Here is a 19,466-nt window from a genome sequence, read left to right as displayed (position 1 = left end):
ATTCCTCCTGCCCATATTTTAGTGCGGGGTGGGGGTTAGAGGGTGTCCCTAGGCCAGGAGGGCTTGGGCTCCCTCCTGGCCCCATCGGAGGGGGGGTTGGGGTTTGTGGGGCAAGAGGGCTTGGGCTCCCTCTTGCCCCGATGTCGTTGGGGGGGGGTTGGGGTTTGCGGGGCAAGAGGGTTTGGGCTCCCTCTTGCCACAATGTCATCGGGGGGTTTGGGGATTGCGGGGCAAGAGGGCTTGGGCTTCCTCTTGCCCGATCATTGTCGGCGGGGCCAGGAGTGCTTGGGCTCTCTCCTGGCCTGGTGGATCGCTGCAGGAGAGATAGGTCATCTCTCCTGCCGCTTTAGCGATCCCAAGTGCCGTACTTGGCAGCACATGGTGGTATCGCTATCGCGGTAGGGGAGATGAGTCATCTCTCCTGCACCGATGGTTGCGGTTGGGGTGGGGTGGGTAGGTTGCAGGGCCGCTGAGCTGATCGCGCCAGCCGCCATCAGCTCAGCGGCCCCTTTTTCGGCACTTATACCTGTTTTGACTTGGTCTAAGTCAAAACGTATAAGTGCCGACTAGGCAACCTGTCAAAACATTTGGTTATACCTGTTGTACGCCTAGGTGTAGGTTGGCCCACCTCCCGCCCTTTCCCCGCCTCTAAAAATGCCTCTTTTCGCTCTATGCGTTTAGAGGCAAGGGAAAGGCCTAAGCTGGTTTTAGATACATCTAAAACCAGCTTTGATTATGGGTACTTGGACGATCAGGCTTTTTGATCGTCCAAGTAGCCATTTAGGCCACTTTTTAGACGTTTTTTTAAATTATTATTATGAGCCCCTAAGGGTATAAAGAGACTAGAGGTGATCCAGGGGATGGCAACCAGAATGGGATGAGGACTGTACTGAAAGTCATACGAAATGAGACTTTGAGGAGCTACATATGGACTATACTCAAAAGGAGGGACAGAGCATTGAGAAATAGACATGTAAATAGGTATTAATGCACAAGAAAACAACCTTATTCAGAGGAAAGGAAAGTGTCAAACTCGGCAGCATGCAAGAAGGTAGACTCAGGAACGATGTTAGGAATTATTTTCTCATGGGTGGATGTCTGGAATTAAGATGGCGGAGACAAAAACAGTGATGGAATTGACAAAAGAAGTGTGATGCATTTAGTGGATTCCTAAATGGCAAAGAGGACGAAAACGAAACATTGAACGCTTTAGCTCAAAGCGGTAGTCAAATCACTTTTGCTGATTCTAAGAAGGCATCGAATGGAGAATCTGTTGTTTTCTTTTTGAAAATATGGATATGTATTATTCATTTGCTTCTTTGTATTTTGGACTTAAATATGATGTACACGGTTATGTATCCTTAAACTTAAATTTTTACTTTCTGTACAAGTTTATACTTGATGATCAATTATAAAATGATTAAAAAAAAAAAAGAATGGAGAATCTGCACAGAGCGGCAGTCACAACCCTAAATAAGGCTGGGGGTGGGGGTGGTAATTTGCATGCAATTGCAATTACAATCCTAACCACCTCACTGGGCAACTGAATGGACCACTTTGGTCACTATCCACCATTATCTACTCTCTCCGATCCACATCTCAGGGACTGCTAATAATTCCTTCTCTGAAAATTATCAGAACCAGACGTCACGATATATATTCTGTAATGGCCCCTCTAACCTGGAACGCCGTGCCCTTACATATAAGAGAAGTTAAAGATCTCAATAAATTCAAAAATAATTTAAAAACATTTTTATTCAGAGATGCTTTTAATGTTTAAATAGTTCATCTTATTTAATATTTAATGTTTAAATAATTCATTTTTATCAATTCCAATCCCATTCCTCATGTTTTTTCCCTATTTGTTTTTCTTTTCTTCATAATTATGATAAATATTAACATTGTAACTGTTCTCTCTTACTTTCCATCCCCTTATGTATAATGTCTGTTTGTTTTGTTTGTTTGTTTTTAACCCACTTCTATGATGTACAATGAAGTCTTGATCTATCTTATATTTTAATGTTACTCACTTAGTATGTTATAAGCGATTTATCAAATTTTAATAAACTTGAAACTTACTATCCCCTCATTATTAGTTTGTAACGGATACAGATTCCAAGTCTGGGCACGGTGACAACCGATGCTTTCCGCAACAGCCTGGCTGAGGTTGCAGAATGCTCTGGAACGCTTGTCATACTTGGCTCCGATATGACACTGTTTTGTCTCTCACCAAACGTTCAGAAGATGTTGAGAAAGCAGAAGATGCACTCTGTTGGGTTTTTTTTTTTCCCTTGCTTTACAGTTTTTAAATCCTTGCTTTTGTCTCCTGTGCGTCACAGCACAGCCGACGGGAGAGGGTCCTTTCATCTTCCTCAGCACACGGCAACAGCATGACTCACTGGAGTGGTCTCTCAGGCACTTTAGTTAATTGGCTAGGCCCCCGCTGTCACCTGCCTGGTGTGCAAATATATTGATGCTTTCAGTGCTGTCTTGAAAGTGAATCATCAATGAACTTGGTATCAGAGTTTGTTAAAAGGAATGCAACAAAGAACATTTCGTGAAGGTGACGCTTGTAGGCTAGTCAACAAATGTTTTGAGTTACAGGTTTTTTGCCTGAGAGTTGTGTCGATGATCATACTCTGGCAGTGCACTCTTTGTTCTAATAAAAATATTACTTCTGTCAAAATATGAGATTACTTGAGGAGTGTGTGGTGCAGTGGTTAGAGCTACAGCCCCACACCCTGGGGTTGTGGGTTCAAATCCCACACTGTTCCTTGTGACCCTGGGCAAGTCACTTAATCCCTCAGTGCCCCAGGTACATTAGATAGAGTGTGAACCCGCCAGGACAGAGAGGGAAAAATGCTTGAGAACCTGAATAATTTGTAATCCGCATAGAATTGTAGGATATGCGGAGTATAAATAAGTAAAATACTTTTTTTTAAAGTCACATTTATTTTTTGGAAATGCTATAATAGTGCTCCCTTTTAGCTTTCAAGAATAACTTTACTGATATTCCTTCCCCTAAGGCTACAAACTAAAAATGCAACCTGGGGGGGGGGGGGGTAAGCTGTAAATCTCTGTTTCATCTTTAGGTATCCAACAAATTTACATTAAATTAACCTTTATTTTTTGCCTGAAAATAAAATCTGTGTTTCTATGTTGTACATATTAGCATGGGCATTATTGAGGTGTGTGCTCTGTTTTAGGCTGGTTCATAACTTGATGCATTTATTCTCTTCCTATCAGGTTTCAGCAGTCTGCTAAGTCCTCAGGCCTTTCCAGTAACTTACAGCCGGCAGGTGCCAAAGCTGATGCCCTCAGGGAAGAAATGGAAGAAGCAGCCAACCGTGTGGAGATCTGCAGGGTACTCAACACTTATGTCTCACACACTCAGTTCTTCGATGGATAAAGTGCCAGCAAAGGGTTAAGGATCCAAATGAGCAAAGCAAGTTTTAAATAATTTGTTTGGCAGTATTAAGAACAACACTGCTGCGGGCTTAGAGTCTCACTTGTGACAAAGGGAGGAAGAGAAAACTAGGGTACCGGTCCCTGCCAGACAAAGGAGAGGAGATGAAGGTCAGTCTCTAAGGAGACTTCTCTGTAGCCTTCACAGCTTAAGGGGATTTGAGTTGCCCAGGCACGCTGTCTGGAGTCAGGAACTCACAATGAGAGAAAATGATAGGGGAAGGAGGGGAAGCTGTATGGCACTGTACCAAAATGAAACTGGGCTAGACTGGAGTTAAAATTGATGACTGAATTCATCTAGGTCCATTTATGTGGACCATCCTGGAACAAATAATAACTTTATTTTTCTATACCGCCATAGTCAAAGTGACTTCTAGGTGGATTCACATAGAAAGAAGGCTGGACAATCAGTGAATTACAGGGTGTCAGGTCATAAGCGCGCTGGGACAAAGGCGCGCGCAGACAACTGAGCGCAACGTGGAGGCGCGCACCAAAGAAAATGAATGTTTTAAAGGGCTCCGACGGGGGTGGGTGGGTGGTAACCCCTCCCACTTTACTTTATACAGATCGCGCCGCATTGTGGGGGGGTTGTAACCCCCCCCCCATTTTACTGAAAACTTCACTTTTTCCCTAAAAAACAGGGAAACAGTTAAGTTTACAGTAAAATGAGGGCGGTTACAAACCCCCGAAACCCCCCCACAACGCCGCCGCGATCTGTATTAAGTAAAGTGGGGGGGTTCCCCAACAAAACCCCCCGTCGGAGCCCCTAAAAACACTCTTTTTCTTCGGCGCCCGCTTCCGTTTTGCGCTCAGTTGTCGGCGCGCACCTTTGTCTTCGGCGGTTTTGTCTATGAACCGAATTACAGAATGCAAGGAGAAAGATGTTACATAATAAATTGGAGAAACACGGGGAAAGAATACATGAGAGAAGAAAGATGTTACATAATACATTGGGGTTATAAGGGGAAAGAATACCTGAGAGAGGTCATCTGATTAGGCAAGGAGTTTGTCAAATAGAGCGGTTTTAATTGATTTTCGGAATGTGTTGTAGGTCTGTCTGGCTTTATTGATGTGGTTTCCCAGCCAGGATTGTTGTCTGTTTGCTTGGAACATGAAGGTTCTGTCTAGGAACTGCAATACAATCCTTTGATTGACGCCTACCATACTGGACCCATGATGACACAACAGTCTCTCGCTGTCCTTTAAGAGGGTGCACACATCTAATCTATTCATAAATGAGCCATTGTTTTCACTATTTCCTTCCAAAAACATCTCCAGGGACATCCAGCTGTGTGACAGAGGAGAGCAGGACCAGTTCCAAAGAGAGGCATGTAGGCTAATGCTGATTTAATGGCAAATGCAAATGGCACAGCTCATGGGTGGACTAAAGCAGAAAGGCCATTAAGCTGAAATAGTTTCTGTAGTCCCTTCTGACTGTTGCAGTCCTCACTCAATCGGTCCATTCTTTGAAGAAGAACAGGACTTGGGGGTGAGGGAAGGTGCAGAGGGGAAGGAGCATGTGCACCCCAGGAAACATATGAGAAGTGATTCTCATCCCAGTTTTCGGGACATGCTGAGTCAGTCAGGTTTAAGGATACTCACACTGAATATACTTGAAAGAGATTTGCACAGTTGGGGACAGTGCATGTAAATTTATGTCATGCATATTCATTATGGATATTTTGAAAATCTGATTGGCTAGACATGTCCTGAGGATAGAGACATAGAATATGACGGCAGAAAAGGGCTATAGCCCATCAAGTCTGCCCACGCTAATGACCCACCCCCCAGACTTCACCCCGCTAGAGATCCCACATGCATATCCCATTTCTTTTTAAAATCGAGCACGCTGCTAGCGTTAATCACCTGCAGTGGAAGTTCATTCCAATGATCGACCACCCTTTCGGTGAAGAAATACTTCCTGGCATCGCCATGAAATTGCCCGCCTTTGATTTTCAGCGGATGACCTCTTGTGGTCGAAGGTCCTTTAAGAAAGAAGATATCGTCTTCCACCTCGATGCGGCCTGTGATATATTTAAACGTCTCAATCATGTCCCCCCTCTCTCTACGTTCCTCGAGTGAGTATAGCTGCAGTTTATTCAGTCTTTCCTCATATGGGAGGTTCTTGAGTCCCGAGACCATCTTGGTGGTTATTCGTTGAACCGACTCGATTCTCCGCACATCATTTTGATAATGTGGTCTCCAGAATTGGACACAATATTCAAGATGAGGTCTCACCATAGATCTGTACAGGGGCATTATGACTTCGGGCCTCCGGCTGACGAAACCTCTACGGATGCATCCCACCATTTGTCTAGCCTTGGATGCAGCTTTCTCCACCTGATTGGCAGTTTTCATGTCTTCACTAATGATCACTCCCAAATCACGTTCTGCCCTAGTCCTAGCTAAGGTCTCACCATTTAGAGTGTAAGTTCTGCACGGGTTTCTGCTACCAAGGTGCATGACCTTACATTTTTTAGCATTGAAGCCTAGCTGCCAAGTCGAGGACCAATGTTCCAATAAGAGCAGGTCCTGCTCCATACTGTCGGGCAAAGCGTTATTACCTACTATGTTGCATAGTTTGGCAGCGTCGGTTTGAGAATCTTGAATATAAAGAAATAAGCAGCAGGTAAAGACCGCTAGGCTCACCCTCTGAAGGGCTTGTGCGTCGAGCCCCGTCTCTAGTAGTCTTCAAATCCAGGCTGAAAGCCCACTTTTTTCCAAGCTATGTTTAAGTTCTACCCTGGCAAATTGTAAAGCACCCATATCTGTTACCATTCCTCCTACATGATAGTTAAGTCCCTTATATTTCCCACCTAAGTATCATATATAAATTCATCTTTGCCCTCTCTGCCTGTCATAATTAGGGACCATCTCTTACGTGGTTAATGTACAGCGCCTGATAGCACTTTAGTAGTAGTAGGATATTAGGTGCTCTTGGCAATCCTTCAATTTTGCTATCCTGTGGCCCCCCTCTGTCTTTAATAGCTGTCAAGTCCCTGTACCCCCTTAGATTTTGATAATGAAACTTAATTATCATAATTAGCCCAACATCACTCTTCCCAGAACAATCCCGAGCAAAAAGAGCATCATATTTTGTTTTGAATATATTGATATGAGGATGATTTCCTTAGTCATTTATCCAGGTAAATAGGTAAAAGATGTTGATGTTGTTAGGACCTATTGTTTTGCCACCTCTCTAAAGCGGCCACCCTGGCTGACTGCACTCGTAATACCCACCTGTTTACCTTCCCGTCCCTAAAGGGCTGTGTCCACAAGAGGTTCTTCGATAGATCCCTGGCATTCCAAGCAGGCAAATGGAATAAATGTCTTACCGCTTTCATCTCTAGCTCACCCTCCTACCAAACTTTCAGGAAATCAATCAAATCCTATCTCTTTGATAGATTCCTCTGACTCCCCCCCCCCCCCCCCCCCCCCCCCCCCCTCTTGTAACCCTGCCTTGTATCTCCGACATACCTCCGGATTCCCTGACCACTCCCTACTCGCTAAGTTATGCTGACTGACTTATTTGTAACATCACTGTATATGTACAGTCTTACTCTGTTAACCGCTCTGAACTGTTATGGTACTGCGGTATACAAAAATAAAGTTATTATATTATTATTAATGTTTAAGCTGCATCTGCCCATATTCCCTGCCTATTTATTTTATTTAAAACATTTATATCTCGCATGTCCAAAGTTCCAAGCCGGTTACAAATATAACATACATAAATCAATACCATACCAACAGTTATACATAATGTTTCTTCAGTCTTAAACACATTAAACAATCTTGTCAAAACTGCCACTCAGATATGATGAAAAGCTTTACTAAAAAAAATAAGCTTTCAAACTCTTTCAAAAATTTACAAACGTAGAAATACTACATACTGCTCCAGGAAGAGAATTCCACAGCTGGGGACCTACAACATTAAAAACACGGGAGCGAATGCTTGCCTTGGTTACATATCGGAAAGAAGGAACAACCAACAAGTTCTTAGATTGTGACTGCAGTGGACGAGAAGGCATATATGGCAGTGGTTCCCAACCCTGTCCTGGAGGAACACCAGGCCAATTGGGTTTTCAGGCTAGCCCTAATGAATATGCATGAAGCAAATTTGCATGCCTATCACTTCCATCATATGCAAATCTCTCTCATGCATATTCATTAGGGCTAGCCTGAAAACCCGATTGGCCTGGTGTTCCTCCAGGACAGGGTTGGGAATCACTGATATATGGCACCAATAATGGATGCATCACCTTTGGTGAAGAGCGATACAAAACTTTGTACACTAGAGTTAAGATCTCAAATTGATTTCTCCATTCTATATTTCTTATAAACTGCCTGCAAGATATCAAAGTGGTGTACATTCAGGGGTGTCAAGTCAAAAGCGCGCCAGGACAAAGGCGCGAGCAGACAATTGAGCGCAGCGCGGAGGTGCGCGCCAAAGAAAATTACTGTTTTTAGGGCTCCGACGGGGGGGCGTGGGGAGGAACCCCCCACTTTACTTAATACAAATCGTGCCACGTTGTGGGGGTGTTGTGGGGGGCTTGGGGGGTTGTAACCCCCCCAAATTTTACTGAAAACTTCACTTTTTCCCTGTTTTTAGGGAAAAAGTTAAGTTTACAGTAAAATGTGGGGGGTTACCACACCCCAAACCCCCCACAACGCCGGCGCGATTTGTAGTAAGTAAACTGGGGGTGCTCCCCAACAAAAACCCCCGTCGGAGCCCCTAAAAACAGTAATTTTCTTCGGCGCGCGCCTTTGTCTTCCACGTTGTTGTCTATGAACCACATTCAGGTATAACTGACTTTACTCTCACATCTCAGCAACTGTGCTTACCACCTGCTTTTTAGACTTTCCAACCCAATGGAAGTGGGAAAGAATTAAACAAAAGGGGTTTGTCCATCTGCCTGTTTGGGAGAAAGATAACTCTCCAAATATTTAATAGAATGGAATAAAACAGCAATTGGTCAAATCAAACTGGGGGTTTCAAAGAAATGACCTCTCCCCCCCCCAAAAAAAAAATATGGCCCAGTGCATTTCTATGGGACAAGAAGTCCAACTTCTGAATCATGGAAACCTAGAGTGAAATGTAGCAGTTACAGAACAGGCAGGACAATTAATTCAAAAAAGAGAATTCCCTTTCCTTTCAAATAACAAAACTGCTCCTACCCCTTAAAATGACCTCCTCGTAGCTGTCCCACCACATTGCAGACCACTCTGTTCCAAAAGAGCTACCCCCACAATTGTCCCACTACCATGCAAACTGCCACATACCCTAAAATCTCTCCTCCTCCACCCCTTCCCCAACAAACTGTTGTATTCCAAAAAAGAAACCCTACAACTATCATGCCACCCTGCTGTCTCAGTCCCAAAATCTACTGCCTGCAACTGCCCCACTACTCTGCAAAATGTCCTGTTCCCCAAATTTATGGTTACCAGACGTCCGGGAAACCCTGGACATGTCTGGGCTTGAGAAAACCCTGAGCTCCGGCTACATCTGGAGGGCTTTCAGCAATTATGCGTGGATGATATCACAAGCATCCGTGCATGTTGGAGGCCCTCCAGACGCAGCCTGGAGGTCATGAAAAAGAAAAGCATCTTTTTGGAGGCGGGGCTGGAGGCAGAACAAGGCGGAGCTGGAGGCAGAACAGGATGACCCATGCAACCGGGTTTGTCCATCTTTCAAACTGGAAACTCTACCCAAATTACCCTTGCCTCTGCCCCCCCACACACAAAAATATGCATTCCAATTTCCACTGCACCACCAAATTGTCTTACTTTCTAATACTACCTCTTGCAAACAATTTCACTCCAAGAAACTATTCTCCCAACTGTTCTATTACCCTGTAAACTGCCGTACCTCCAAAACTACACCCCACCCCACAATTGCTCCATCGTTCCAAAATTTACCCTACCTACAACTGACATAACACCTCACAGACTGTTCCAACTTCAAACACTAGCCCCCTGCAAACGCCCCACCACCCCATTGCCTCGCCGTCAGAACTAGTCCCACATAACTCCTACGTGCTTTAGGCGGGACCAGATTAAACCATTGGCAACATTTGTACTTACAGGGGTGCCTTGTGAGATATGCTTAGGATTCATGAGGTTAGGATCGCCAACTGTCCAGATTTTTTCAAAAATCAGCAGAATTTTACATGAATATTCAGAAGGTAGAAGGATGGGTAATATGTCTGGGCATTTTTCTCAGTTTAAATTTCTATTTGCATTTCTTTAGTTCTTTCCCCCCTCCCCTTTCCAGTGTGAATGGGTGTGCCCTACCTGCTTCCATTGTAACTAGCAGCAGAGACTGTAGGTAGGATCCAACCAATGGGAAAACAATGGTGGTGAAGCACTGCAAGGCAGCTGTAGTCACAGGAAGGAAGGAGTGATCTGGAGAAGGTTTCTGTGCTGTAGAAGTAAAGTTTCTTCAGGGGGGGGAGAGAAATAAACTCGTAAATGCTCAATTCATTTTTGTGGGAGAAGAAGTTGCAGCTGTTGCAGTGTGTACACACAGATTAAGGAATTGTACCTTTCAAACTGCTTTCCCCTCTTATCTCCTCTCCTGATGACATACAGACAGAAGGCATATACACACATGCAAGCATGCATACACACACACACCCTCTACCTAACACATAAGCATATGAATTTCACATGTAGAGTGGTTGGAAAGAATTCCATGAGCCATGCTCCGCATGCTTTCCCCACTTGTTTCTTTTAAATTTAGATAGCACTGTTGCTCTCATCTTCTATTCTGGGAGGCTGTTTCAAGTATGCATTACTATTTACTATCCAGCTGATGTTCACAAAAGGGTTTAACTGGGCAGGAGAGGCTCCGAACAACCCGACACACGATTATTCACTACTTGGTGCCATTGAATATCACCATTAACCGGCTATCTAACCAGTTAGGTTAGGGGCAGGCAATGAGCAGAGCACCTGTTTATCCAGTTAGAGTCAATTTTCAGTCTGTTAACCAAGTAATCATATAAAGTAGAAAGGTTGTCCTAATTTATGCAGCTAAGTTAATCGGGCTCTTGTCTAAATATTCAGTGCCAGAAGTCGCACATTGCATATCTAGGGTCAGTTCATGTGAGCAGCTCAGACATCGCTAAACACCCAAACTGAGTATTGGGTGGTATGAGACTGAGTCTGCACCCCCTCCAGCCTCATGTCATGATCCCGTTGCCTGAGGTCAGCACACCCTTCATGACTACTCAGCTTCATGGATCGTCCAGTTTAGTGAAAGAGGACAATATACACTTCCCCCTCCGCATTCACGGTCTCACCAGTCGCGGTTTCGGTTATTCGCGGTTTTTTGTTTGCAGGCTCCGCCCCCCAAATTACATCAGAGAAAATCGCTGGGAGCAGTGTTGTACAGAGGAAATGGCTGATCTTTCTTCAAAGGAACAGGTCAGTTATTTGCGGTTTTATTATATTCTCCAGGGCTTTGTAGCAGAAAACCGCGAATAACATACAAAAAGTTATTTGCGGTTTTTCTGTATTCGCTGACTTCTTATTCCCCTATCACCACAAATGCGGAGGGGAAAGTGTACTTTAAGTTCAATTTATTTAAAGAACCACAAATATAAAACCAAGACAAATCTAAGCGGTTTACAATAAAATGTAAAAATAATTTTAAAAAATTGAATTAAAAAAAATAAAATGGGGTAGGAAAAAAAAATAGAGAAAACATGAAATTTGGAGAAACAGTAAGACAACCATAGAAACATTATTAAAGGAAGGAATTGGTAGATAACAATAAAAAATAAAAAAGAACAGGTTGGGGAGAGGGAAGGAATGAACAATGTGGTTAGGGATGGAAAAAAAATAAGGAGTTCTTTCTGCCCCCACTAACCCCCTCTTTTACTAAGGTGGGCTAAGCTTTTTAGCGCGCGTTAAATATTAGCACGCGCTAAACGCTAACACGTGCATGTTATCCTATGGGCACGTTAGCGGTTAGCGCAAGCATAGATTTAGCGCGTTAGGCGCACCTTAGTATAAGAGGGCTTAAGTGAAATAAAAAATTTTCAGAAATGCCAGTGTATGCAAATGTTGCCTGCTACATTTACAAACCCCCTCCTTGACTAATGTGTAGCGTGGGTTTTAGCGCCGGCAGCGGCGGTAACTGCTCCAGTGCTCAGAGGAATTCTATGAGCGTCGGAGCAGTCCGCCGCTGCCGGCGCTAAAACCCGCGCGACGCGTGAGTAAAGGAGGGGGGGAAAGTAAAGAGATTAAGAACAGAAAGCCAAGGGAAAATAGTATACGCCTTTAATAGAAACTTTGCATTATTGCCATGCATAACTATTGCATTTACAAAGGGCGACACTGACCAGGAACTTGCCCCCTCTTTTACTAAGGTGCGCTAACCGATTAGCGCCGCTAAACGCTAACGCGTCCATAGACTAACATGCACGCGTTAGCGTTTAGCATGCGCTAAATCGATTAGCGCACCTTAGTGAAAGAGGGCCTTAGGGTATGAAAGCATCTGTCAAAAAAATACCTCATCTGTAGAGGAGATTTGCTGTAGTGCCAAATACGGGGTTAGAAAGAAAGTCAGGACAAGAGCCTGTGCAAATGCTTTTCCTGCAAAGCAAACAGTCTAAAACCGAATGGCTTCAAGTCGCTTGTAAACTTCCAAAATGACAAGAGCAGTGCTAGGTTTGCCATGGCCACCCCTGACGAATACAGAAGGAATCATTTCATTGTGTCCCTTCCATCTGGAAATGATCACATGTATTATACCTCATGATTTACAGCTTGCAATGGTTTTTGTGCTCTCAACAGGACCAGCTGTCAGCTGACATGTACAGTTTTGTGGCCAAAGAAATCGAGCAGGCAAACTACTTTCAGACGGTAAGTACGCAGAAAGAGAAGCTGTCTGTTTATCTCCTTCCAGCATTTTGCTGCAGAAATCCTGGGGTGAAACTGAGTTATTGTGGTATGTAATGAGATTTTTTTCTCCCTTTTGTCATTCACCAGTTGATAGAAGTGCAAGCGGAGTACCACAGGAAGTCTCTAGCGCTCCTGCAAGCGATGCTGCCACAGATCAAAGCACAGCAAGGTGAGCTCTGCTGCCACCCCTTGGTGGTTCTCCACACACGACAGATTAGGGCGAAGGAGAGAACTGGCTGTCCCTGACACCCAGGCTGCTAACGTCCGGGAAGTCATTTTTAAGGAGGTCTGCAACTGATGTGACTTAAAAGTACTGATGCAAGAATCAGAAAATATTTATCCTTTAATTGTGAAAATCACAACTTGTGCAATTAGCATTGCCTCGGGGGAGGGGGGGAGGGGCAGCATGAAAAGGCCAAAGTTAGCTTAATGATGAAGGGAAGGCACTGGGCTGGAAGGTTTCTTCTCCTGCCCTGTTGGTCCTTGTAGAGCCAAGATGGGGAGGAGAGCGAAAAGCCACCGTCCATGCTGCACTCAGGGATTCAAGTTTTCATTTTGAATGCATTTAGTTTAGTTTTATAGTACAGTTAAGGGTACTATGGGGGTCTTTTACTAAGGCACGCTAGCCGATTTCGCACGCCTTAGTAAAAGGACCCCTATATGCGTTATTTGTATTTCTATATCTCTATTTGTCTTTTTAGATACAGATAATATTTCTCTTAAGGATGTGTGTTTATTAGTGGGCTTTAAAAAAAATCTTAGGTCCGGTATTCAAAGGGAAAACATTTGATAAGTGCAGCAGTTATCTGCATATGCCTTTCACCTGCAGCTGTCTGGGCAGTGGAACTGTTGTGGATGGTGTCAATGAATATCCTTATAGACCACCTCACCAGTATTTAGATAGTGCCAGTGGTGGAACTAGGGTATCTGCCAACTGGATAACACTCTGGATTAAAGTTAGGACCCTCCTGACTTTAACCAGACACTGTTGGGATAGTGGACTAAATATAGTTACTGTCTGGACATTCAGTTCTGGCTCTAGTCCACAAAACATCAATCATATCAGCTGAATATCGGATGGTTAATACGTGCTAGATTAGTTTGTGATATTCAGTTCTGGGCCAGGTCTGGGCACTGGAACTGAATATTGAGAGCTAATTTGGCCAGAGCTGGGCATAATGAGGGAAGGGGGTGCCTGAAGGAGTGGTACCTAGCATCACCACACTGTGCGCCCCCTGCACTCTTCATTACCGCATGCACTCCCTCCTGACGTACCTCTTCAAATCTTCACCAGCAATGAGCAGTATCTCTTACCTGCTGCTGATGCTGGTCCCAGCTCTCTCTGATGTCACTTCATGGTCCTGCAAACAGGAAGTGATGTCAGAAGCTGATTCTACCATGAGCAATGGGTAGGAGATGCTGCTAGTGATCATTTGAAGAGGTGGGTGAACGAAGAGGAAGCGAGATGCCATCACTCCTGCCAAGATGGTGCCCCCCCCCCCCACGCTTCACCACTCACTTGCCTCTGGGACTTATGCAGGTCCCAGCTGATATTCAGCCATGGCCCACATGACAGTTATAAAGCCTCCCCCAATCTCCCTACTGGCCCCTCAACAAAGTCCCCTCCTTCCCACCCCCAACCCTCCTCCCCTACCATCTACCTGTTGTCCCTGGTGGTTTGTGGGGGGTCTATGGGGACAGGAATGAAGTCCATCACTTTGAATATTGACTGGTAAAGTTTTAAGGAACCAGTTGCAAACATCCTGTGCATAACCGTACAAAATAATGCAGAAAAGCATTACTGAAATTTTTTAGAGGATAAAATTCCCAAAGGAACTTTATATGAAAATATCAGTTGATGCCTTCAGCTGAACTCAGTCCAAAATGTGATGATCTTTAGGTGGCCAAACAGGTTGAAAAGGCAACAGCGAAAGCTAGAAGGATGCTTAGCTGCATAAAGGAATGGCCAGTAGGAAAAAGAGGTAACGATGTCTCTATAAGACTCTGGTGAGACCCCTTTTAGAATATTGTGTATAATTCTAGAGACCGTACCTTCAAAAAGATATAAACTGGATGGAGTTGGTTGGTGGTCTTCATCATAAAGCATATGGGGACAGACTTAAAGATCTCAATATGTATATTTTGGAGGAAAGGCGGGAGAAGGGAGATATACTTCCAATAGAATGTTGAGATCCAATGAACAGCATTTGCTAACGATTCCCTCTCTCAAAATTATTAATACAAGACGACAATTCTGTTACGGCTCCCCAAGCCTGGAATTCTCTTCCTGTTTACTTGAGGGAAGAATACAATTTGGAGAAATTTAAAAGTAAATTGAAGAGTTTTATTTTTAAAGACGCCTTTGAAAATTAGTTATCTAGTCAATTTTAATCTGACTCTATTATTTTATTGAAGCTTTTTAACTTCACCCCCCCCCATGTTTTTTCCCTGAATGTCTCGCTTTCTGTCAAATAACTTGTAGTTCTTTCCCTTTTCCCTCTGTTTTTAGTTTTGTCAAGTTTGTTAATAGTCCCATAGGACTTTGTTTTTGTCATGCATTGTTTTATTTCCCCAACACTTTAATTTTTATTATGCACATTGCTTAGAATCAAGATTAAGCGATTAATCAAAAATTTTATTAAACTTGAAACGTGATATGATAGAAATGTTTAAATATTTATATGAGTAAATGCACACAAGGCGAGTCTCTATCAATTGAAAGAAAACTCTGGAATGAGGGGGCATAGGATGAAGTAACTTCAGAAAAGACTTTTTCACTGAAAGGGTGATGAATGTGTGGCATGGCCTCCCAGTGGAGGTGGTGGAGACAAAAAGTGTGTCTGAATTCAAGAAAGCTTAAGTACATTGGATCTCTTAAGGGAGAGGAAGGGATAGTAGATGGCATGGTTAGGCAGACTTGATAGGCCATATGGTCTTTATCTGCCCTTCATTTTTCTATTTCTATTATAATATAGGACAATGACTTCACTGAACTGTTAGATATTTAGTTATAAAGCCAAAATGACCCCGACATTCTTCATCTGGAAGAGAGGAGTGTTGGAATAGCCTTGTGATTAGAGCAATAGGCTGATAACCAGGGAAGCCAGAGTTTAAATTCCAGCAGGTCACTTAACTCTACATTACCTCATGTACAAACTTAGATTAAAATCTCTCTGAGGACAGTCAATTACCTACTGTAGTTTGCCTCGAAGTACCAGTGAAAAGATGGGAGCTAAATCCAAGTACAGAAAGGTGATATATCAATCAAAACTCAAATAATAAAGAATTAAAACAGAACACGTTTCTTATGAATGCCAAAGAGAACCTGATTTCACTCAGTGGTTGGCTTTTCTCACATAAGTCCAAAGTTAAACCCCAGCATGGTTCATGTTTCATTGTAGATGATTATTGGAGGAAGGGGCAGTTAATACAAATATGGCCATTTTGAGGGTCTATCACATTTAAGTCTCTGGTGTGTCATGATTATGGTTATTTTTATTTTGTTATACTGCCTTTCCTCCACAGATATCAAAGTGGTTTACAATACATTGACTAGAATTATCAAGTACTCTAAATATGTCGCTGTCTAAAGTGTCACAGGTATTGTTATCTTCCTTCTGGTTCTACCAGGCCAGTCAGGGTCATCTGAAGGAGATATAAAGTGGCTCCATCAGGCTGCGGGTACAGTTTGATTTTGAGCAGATGGGGTAGAACACCAAGGATGTGGCTTAAAGCTTCTAAAAATACTCTGCCCAGTATTCAAAAGCTGAACCTGCCAGACTCTCTGATAACCAAGAAAGTCAGTTTCGGTACATTTTTGAATAACTTATGAAGATGCACGGTGAAATCCAGGCATGCATTTTTCTCTCATCTTATTTGTCCCCTTGAAGTAGATAAATCAAATCTAGTGCTTCTAGGTAGCTGGAATTTGCAGTTCTGGGGGGGGGGGGGGTGCAGTTTCTACCCAGGGGGATCGTTGGAGCCCTTTTGAGAAATAACCTTTTCTATCCCTCTGTGCCCAGTTTACCTATGTTTGAATGAGATAAAATTGCTTCAGGACGCCTACCCCGAAGGTGGTTTGCCTGCCTGTTTCTAAAGCAGTGAGTTAAACAATGCTTTGGCTTTTGAAGAAAGGAGTTGAATAAATTCAAATTATAGCATTATAATAATAATTATCTGCTGGGAGAATTACAGAACCGTATGTTTTCTCTGGGTATTATACTAAGTAGTTTTGAAACAGGGTCCACAGTATCCTGCATCATTTAACTCAAGCAATTAATAATCCCAGCTGGAAAACCAGTGTCTGGCAGACAGAGAGTTCTGGATATAGGCTTACTTTAACACTATGCTGACAAGGCTCTTTTCCCTTTTTTTTTTTTTTTTTTTAAACAGAAGCTTGGATAGAAAAACCCTCCTTTGGGAAGGCGCTGGAGGAGCACTTAGCAGTGAGTGGCAGGGAGATCGCTTTTCCCATCGAGGCCTGTGTGACCATGCTGCTGGAGTGTGGCATGCAGGAGGAGGTGGGTCTGCTTTTCGGTAGCTGCAAAGGATAGGATGGGAGGAAAAAGGCTGACCGAGTACATCAGCTCCTGATGTAACACTTCAGGGGTAGATACTCAGCTGGAGGTGGTCAGCGTTTTGCTGACTGCCACTGGCTTTATTCCTGGATTTTCAGTGCCTGACCATGCCCATATATTGACATTGAATCTCCAGGCATATGTGGGTGGATAAAACGTGGCTGGTTAAGAGTGACATTCAACATTAACCGTGACAAACTGCATAAAGATAGGACTGTGATTTACGTGATACTATTTATATGGTTATCCTAGTTGGGTAAGTGTTGAATAGGTACTTAACTGGCTAAGGGCCAATTCTACCCCCAGAATGCCCTCAAGGTTGGGCACTAAGGCCCGTATTCTCATCAGGGCGCCAAAAGTTAGGCGGCAATAAGCATCCTACTGCCATCTAACTTAATTGTTTTAATTGGTGCTAAATGACGCGGTAATTGACAGCGTCACTTAAAACAAATTAAAAAGTCATTTAGAAAAAAAAGGCGCCCGTGATTCCCTCTTTGCCGTGTCACTGATGATGTCATCGGTGACGCAACAGAGGAAATCAGGGCGGTAGAAGGCCGCGGAGCAGCGTCTTTAGAGTGCTGCAGCTGCCGACGCTGCTGGAGCTGGGAGGTTTGTCGTTCGTCTCGCGGTGGGAGGGTCGGATGGGAGGGTCAATGGGGGTTTGGCTGCGCCGGTGGAGGGGGGGGGGCGATGAACACAACACTGCTGCCAGCAAATCCAGCGAGGGTGGGAAGAAATGGAGGAGGCTTCCGAGGAAGGCTTTTTTTTTTTTGCGCTCAGGGAGGGACAGGAAGTAATCGCCTGTCCCGTTGTCCCCGCACACAGCTTCGTGACGCTGTCCCTGGAAATGGGACATTTCGGCATCCCGTTGCTGTGTGTGGGAACAGCGGGACAGGGGATCTAAAAACGGGACTGTCCCATTCAAAATGGGACGTATATTCACCTTAGACTACACCAATGCAGCCAGCCATTTTTCTTAAGTGGACCACCCGATGTCTTCTGGCTGGCTCTTTGATTTTTTTGACTTTGAAGAAGGGCTCTTGATCTGAAACACATATATGACTTCAGGATGGTATTATGAGAATGATTTTAAAAGAATATGATGTGACAATTTGAATTTTGTCACTGTTTTTGATCCCACTATATCCAATAGGAGGGTATTTCCAGTTGTTACTCCTAGGTTTACCATCTTCGTCCTCAATTCATTTCATTTAGTTTTTCCCCATCCTGTACGACAGTGTCTCTCAAACTTTTTTTAGCTCCAGCACACTAAATGTAGCAAATGGTTTTCGTGGCACATTATAACTGAAATTATAAAATTGCAAAACCAACAAAAAATTAGTGAGTTATTTATTTAAAGTTTTTTAAGCTATGTATGGGTAGTTGTAAAAACGGTGAAACTAAAGTAGATAGAATTGCTAATCAATGTGATGGATGTGCTTGTTTTTAAGTGCAAATTAACACAAAATGCAGCTCAGTAGTCGACAAGCAAACACGCATTTCATCATCCACTATCTGCAGTTGTTCTCTTTTTTTATATTTAATTTCTGTCAGAGCTGAAATTCCAACTTTGTAAGGATAATTTATTATTAATAATAATAATTTATTTTCTTATATACCACCCTACCAGTAGTTCTGGGCGGTTTACAACAAGAAAAAAAAAAAAACTAACCTGAAACATTTCAGTGAAGAAATACAATTCAATAAAATACTTATACCTATTTAAAATACAACATCACTAATATATTGTTAAAAGTTAACATACAAATTTGTCGAATAAATAAGGATAAGAAGATTGAAATGATAACAAAGCCCTGATTGTTTTGTTGCTCAAGTTAGGAGAACTACTGCATATAAAAGTAAAATTACTTGCCGTTAGTTTTCAAGGACCAATCACGTCAAAGAATGATGCTAATCTGGGTGGTTGTATCCTTAGGCACACAGACGCTCATAACATTGACAGACTCTTGCCTAATGCGACGTGCATGTCATCTATTCTAGTGTATACTTAGGAAGAGAATTTGTAAAAATAAAGTAAAATTCTAGAATCTCTCATAGCATATCCGGAATCTCTTCAGGTCACACGACTGTGCTTTGTGCACACAGTTTGAGAGACTCCTGTAGGAGGAAGGATAGGCTTGGAGGGATAGGGAAGTTAGATTGAGTTGAATACACTCATAGGGGGAAGGTGGAGAAGAAGAAGATGGGACGAAGGACAGTTGACCGCACTGTCTCTTGTTTTCTGCCCAGGGACTCTTCAGAGTGGCTCCTTCAGCGTCCAAACTAAAGAAGTTGAAGGCTGCTCTAGACTGCTGTGTGGTGGACGTGCAGGAGTACACAGCCGATCCACACGCTATCGCAGGTAAGAGAACAAATGGCTTGGAGATAAACAGTGCCCTCAGTGCATCTGAGGGCAGCCCAACTGTTCACGAGGGGTTTTCTCATACTGTGCATAAAATGAAAGGGCCTCATGAAAATAGAGATGAGGCTGGAACCTGCTAATATCTCATGAAT

The 19,466-nt window shown here is 43.3% G+C and overlaps 1 protein-coding gene across 7 annotated transcripts in view; it reads left to right on the top strand.

Moving 5' to 3' along the window:
• Positions 1-19,466, top strand: part of ARHGAP44 (Rho GTPase activating protein 44) — a 232,785-nt gene that overhangs the window by 127,009 nt on the left and 86,310 nt on the right. For 6 of the 7 annotated variants that reach the window (XM_033961795.1, XM_033961793.1, XM_033961798.1 and 3 more), the window contains exons 7-11: positions 3,247-3,364; positions 12,268-12,336; positions 12,463-12,544; positions 16,768-16,895; positions 19,203-19,314. In XM_033961795.1, the coding sequence (XP_033817686.1) occupies positions 3,247-3,364; positions 12,268-12,336; positions 12,463-12,544; positions 16,768-16,895; positions 19,203-19,314 (509 nt within the window). Of the gene's footprint in view, positions 1-3,246; positions 3,446-12,267; positions 12,337-12,462; positions 12,545-16,767; positions 16,896-19,202; positions 19,315-19,466 lie in introns of those variants that run through there. The other variant, XM_033961797.1, reaches the window with a different exon arrangement.

The sequence above is a fragment of the Geotrypetes seraphini genome, chromosome 10 (genome assembly GCF_902459505.1).
Source record: "Geotrypetes seraphini chromosome 10, aGeoSer1.1, whole genome shotgun sequence".
NCBI lineage: Eukaryota > Metazoa > Chordata > Amphibia > Gymnophiona > Dermophiidae > Geotrypetes > Geotrypetes seraphini.
Note: the sequence above shows the minus strand (reverse complement) of the source record. Positions and strands in the feature narration are given on the sequence as shown.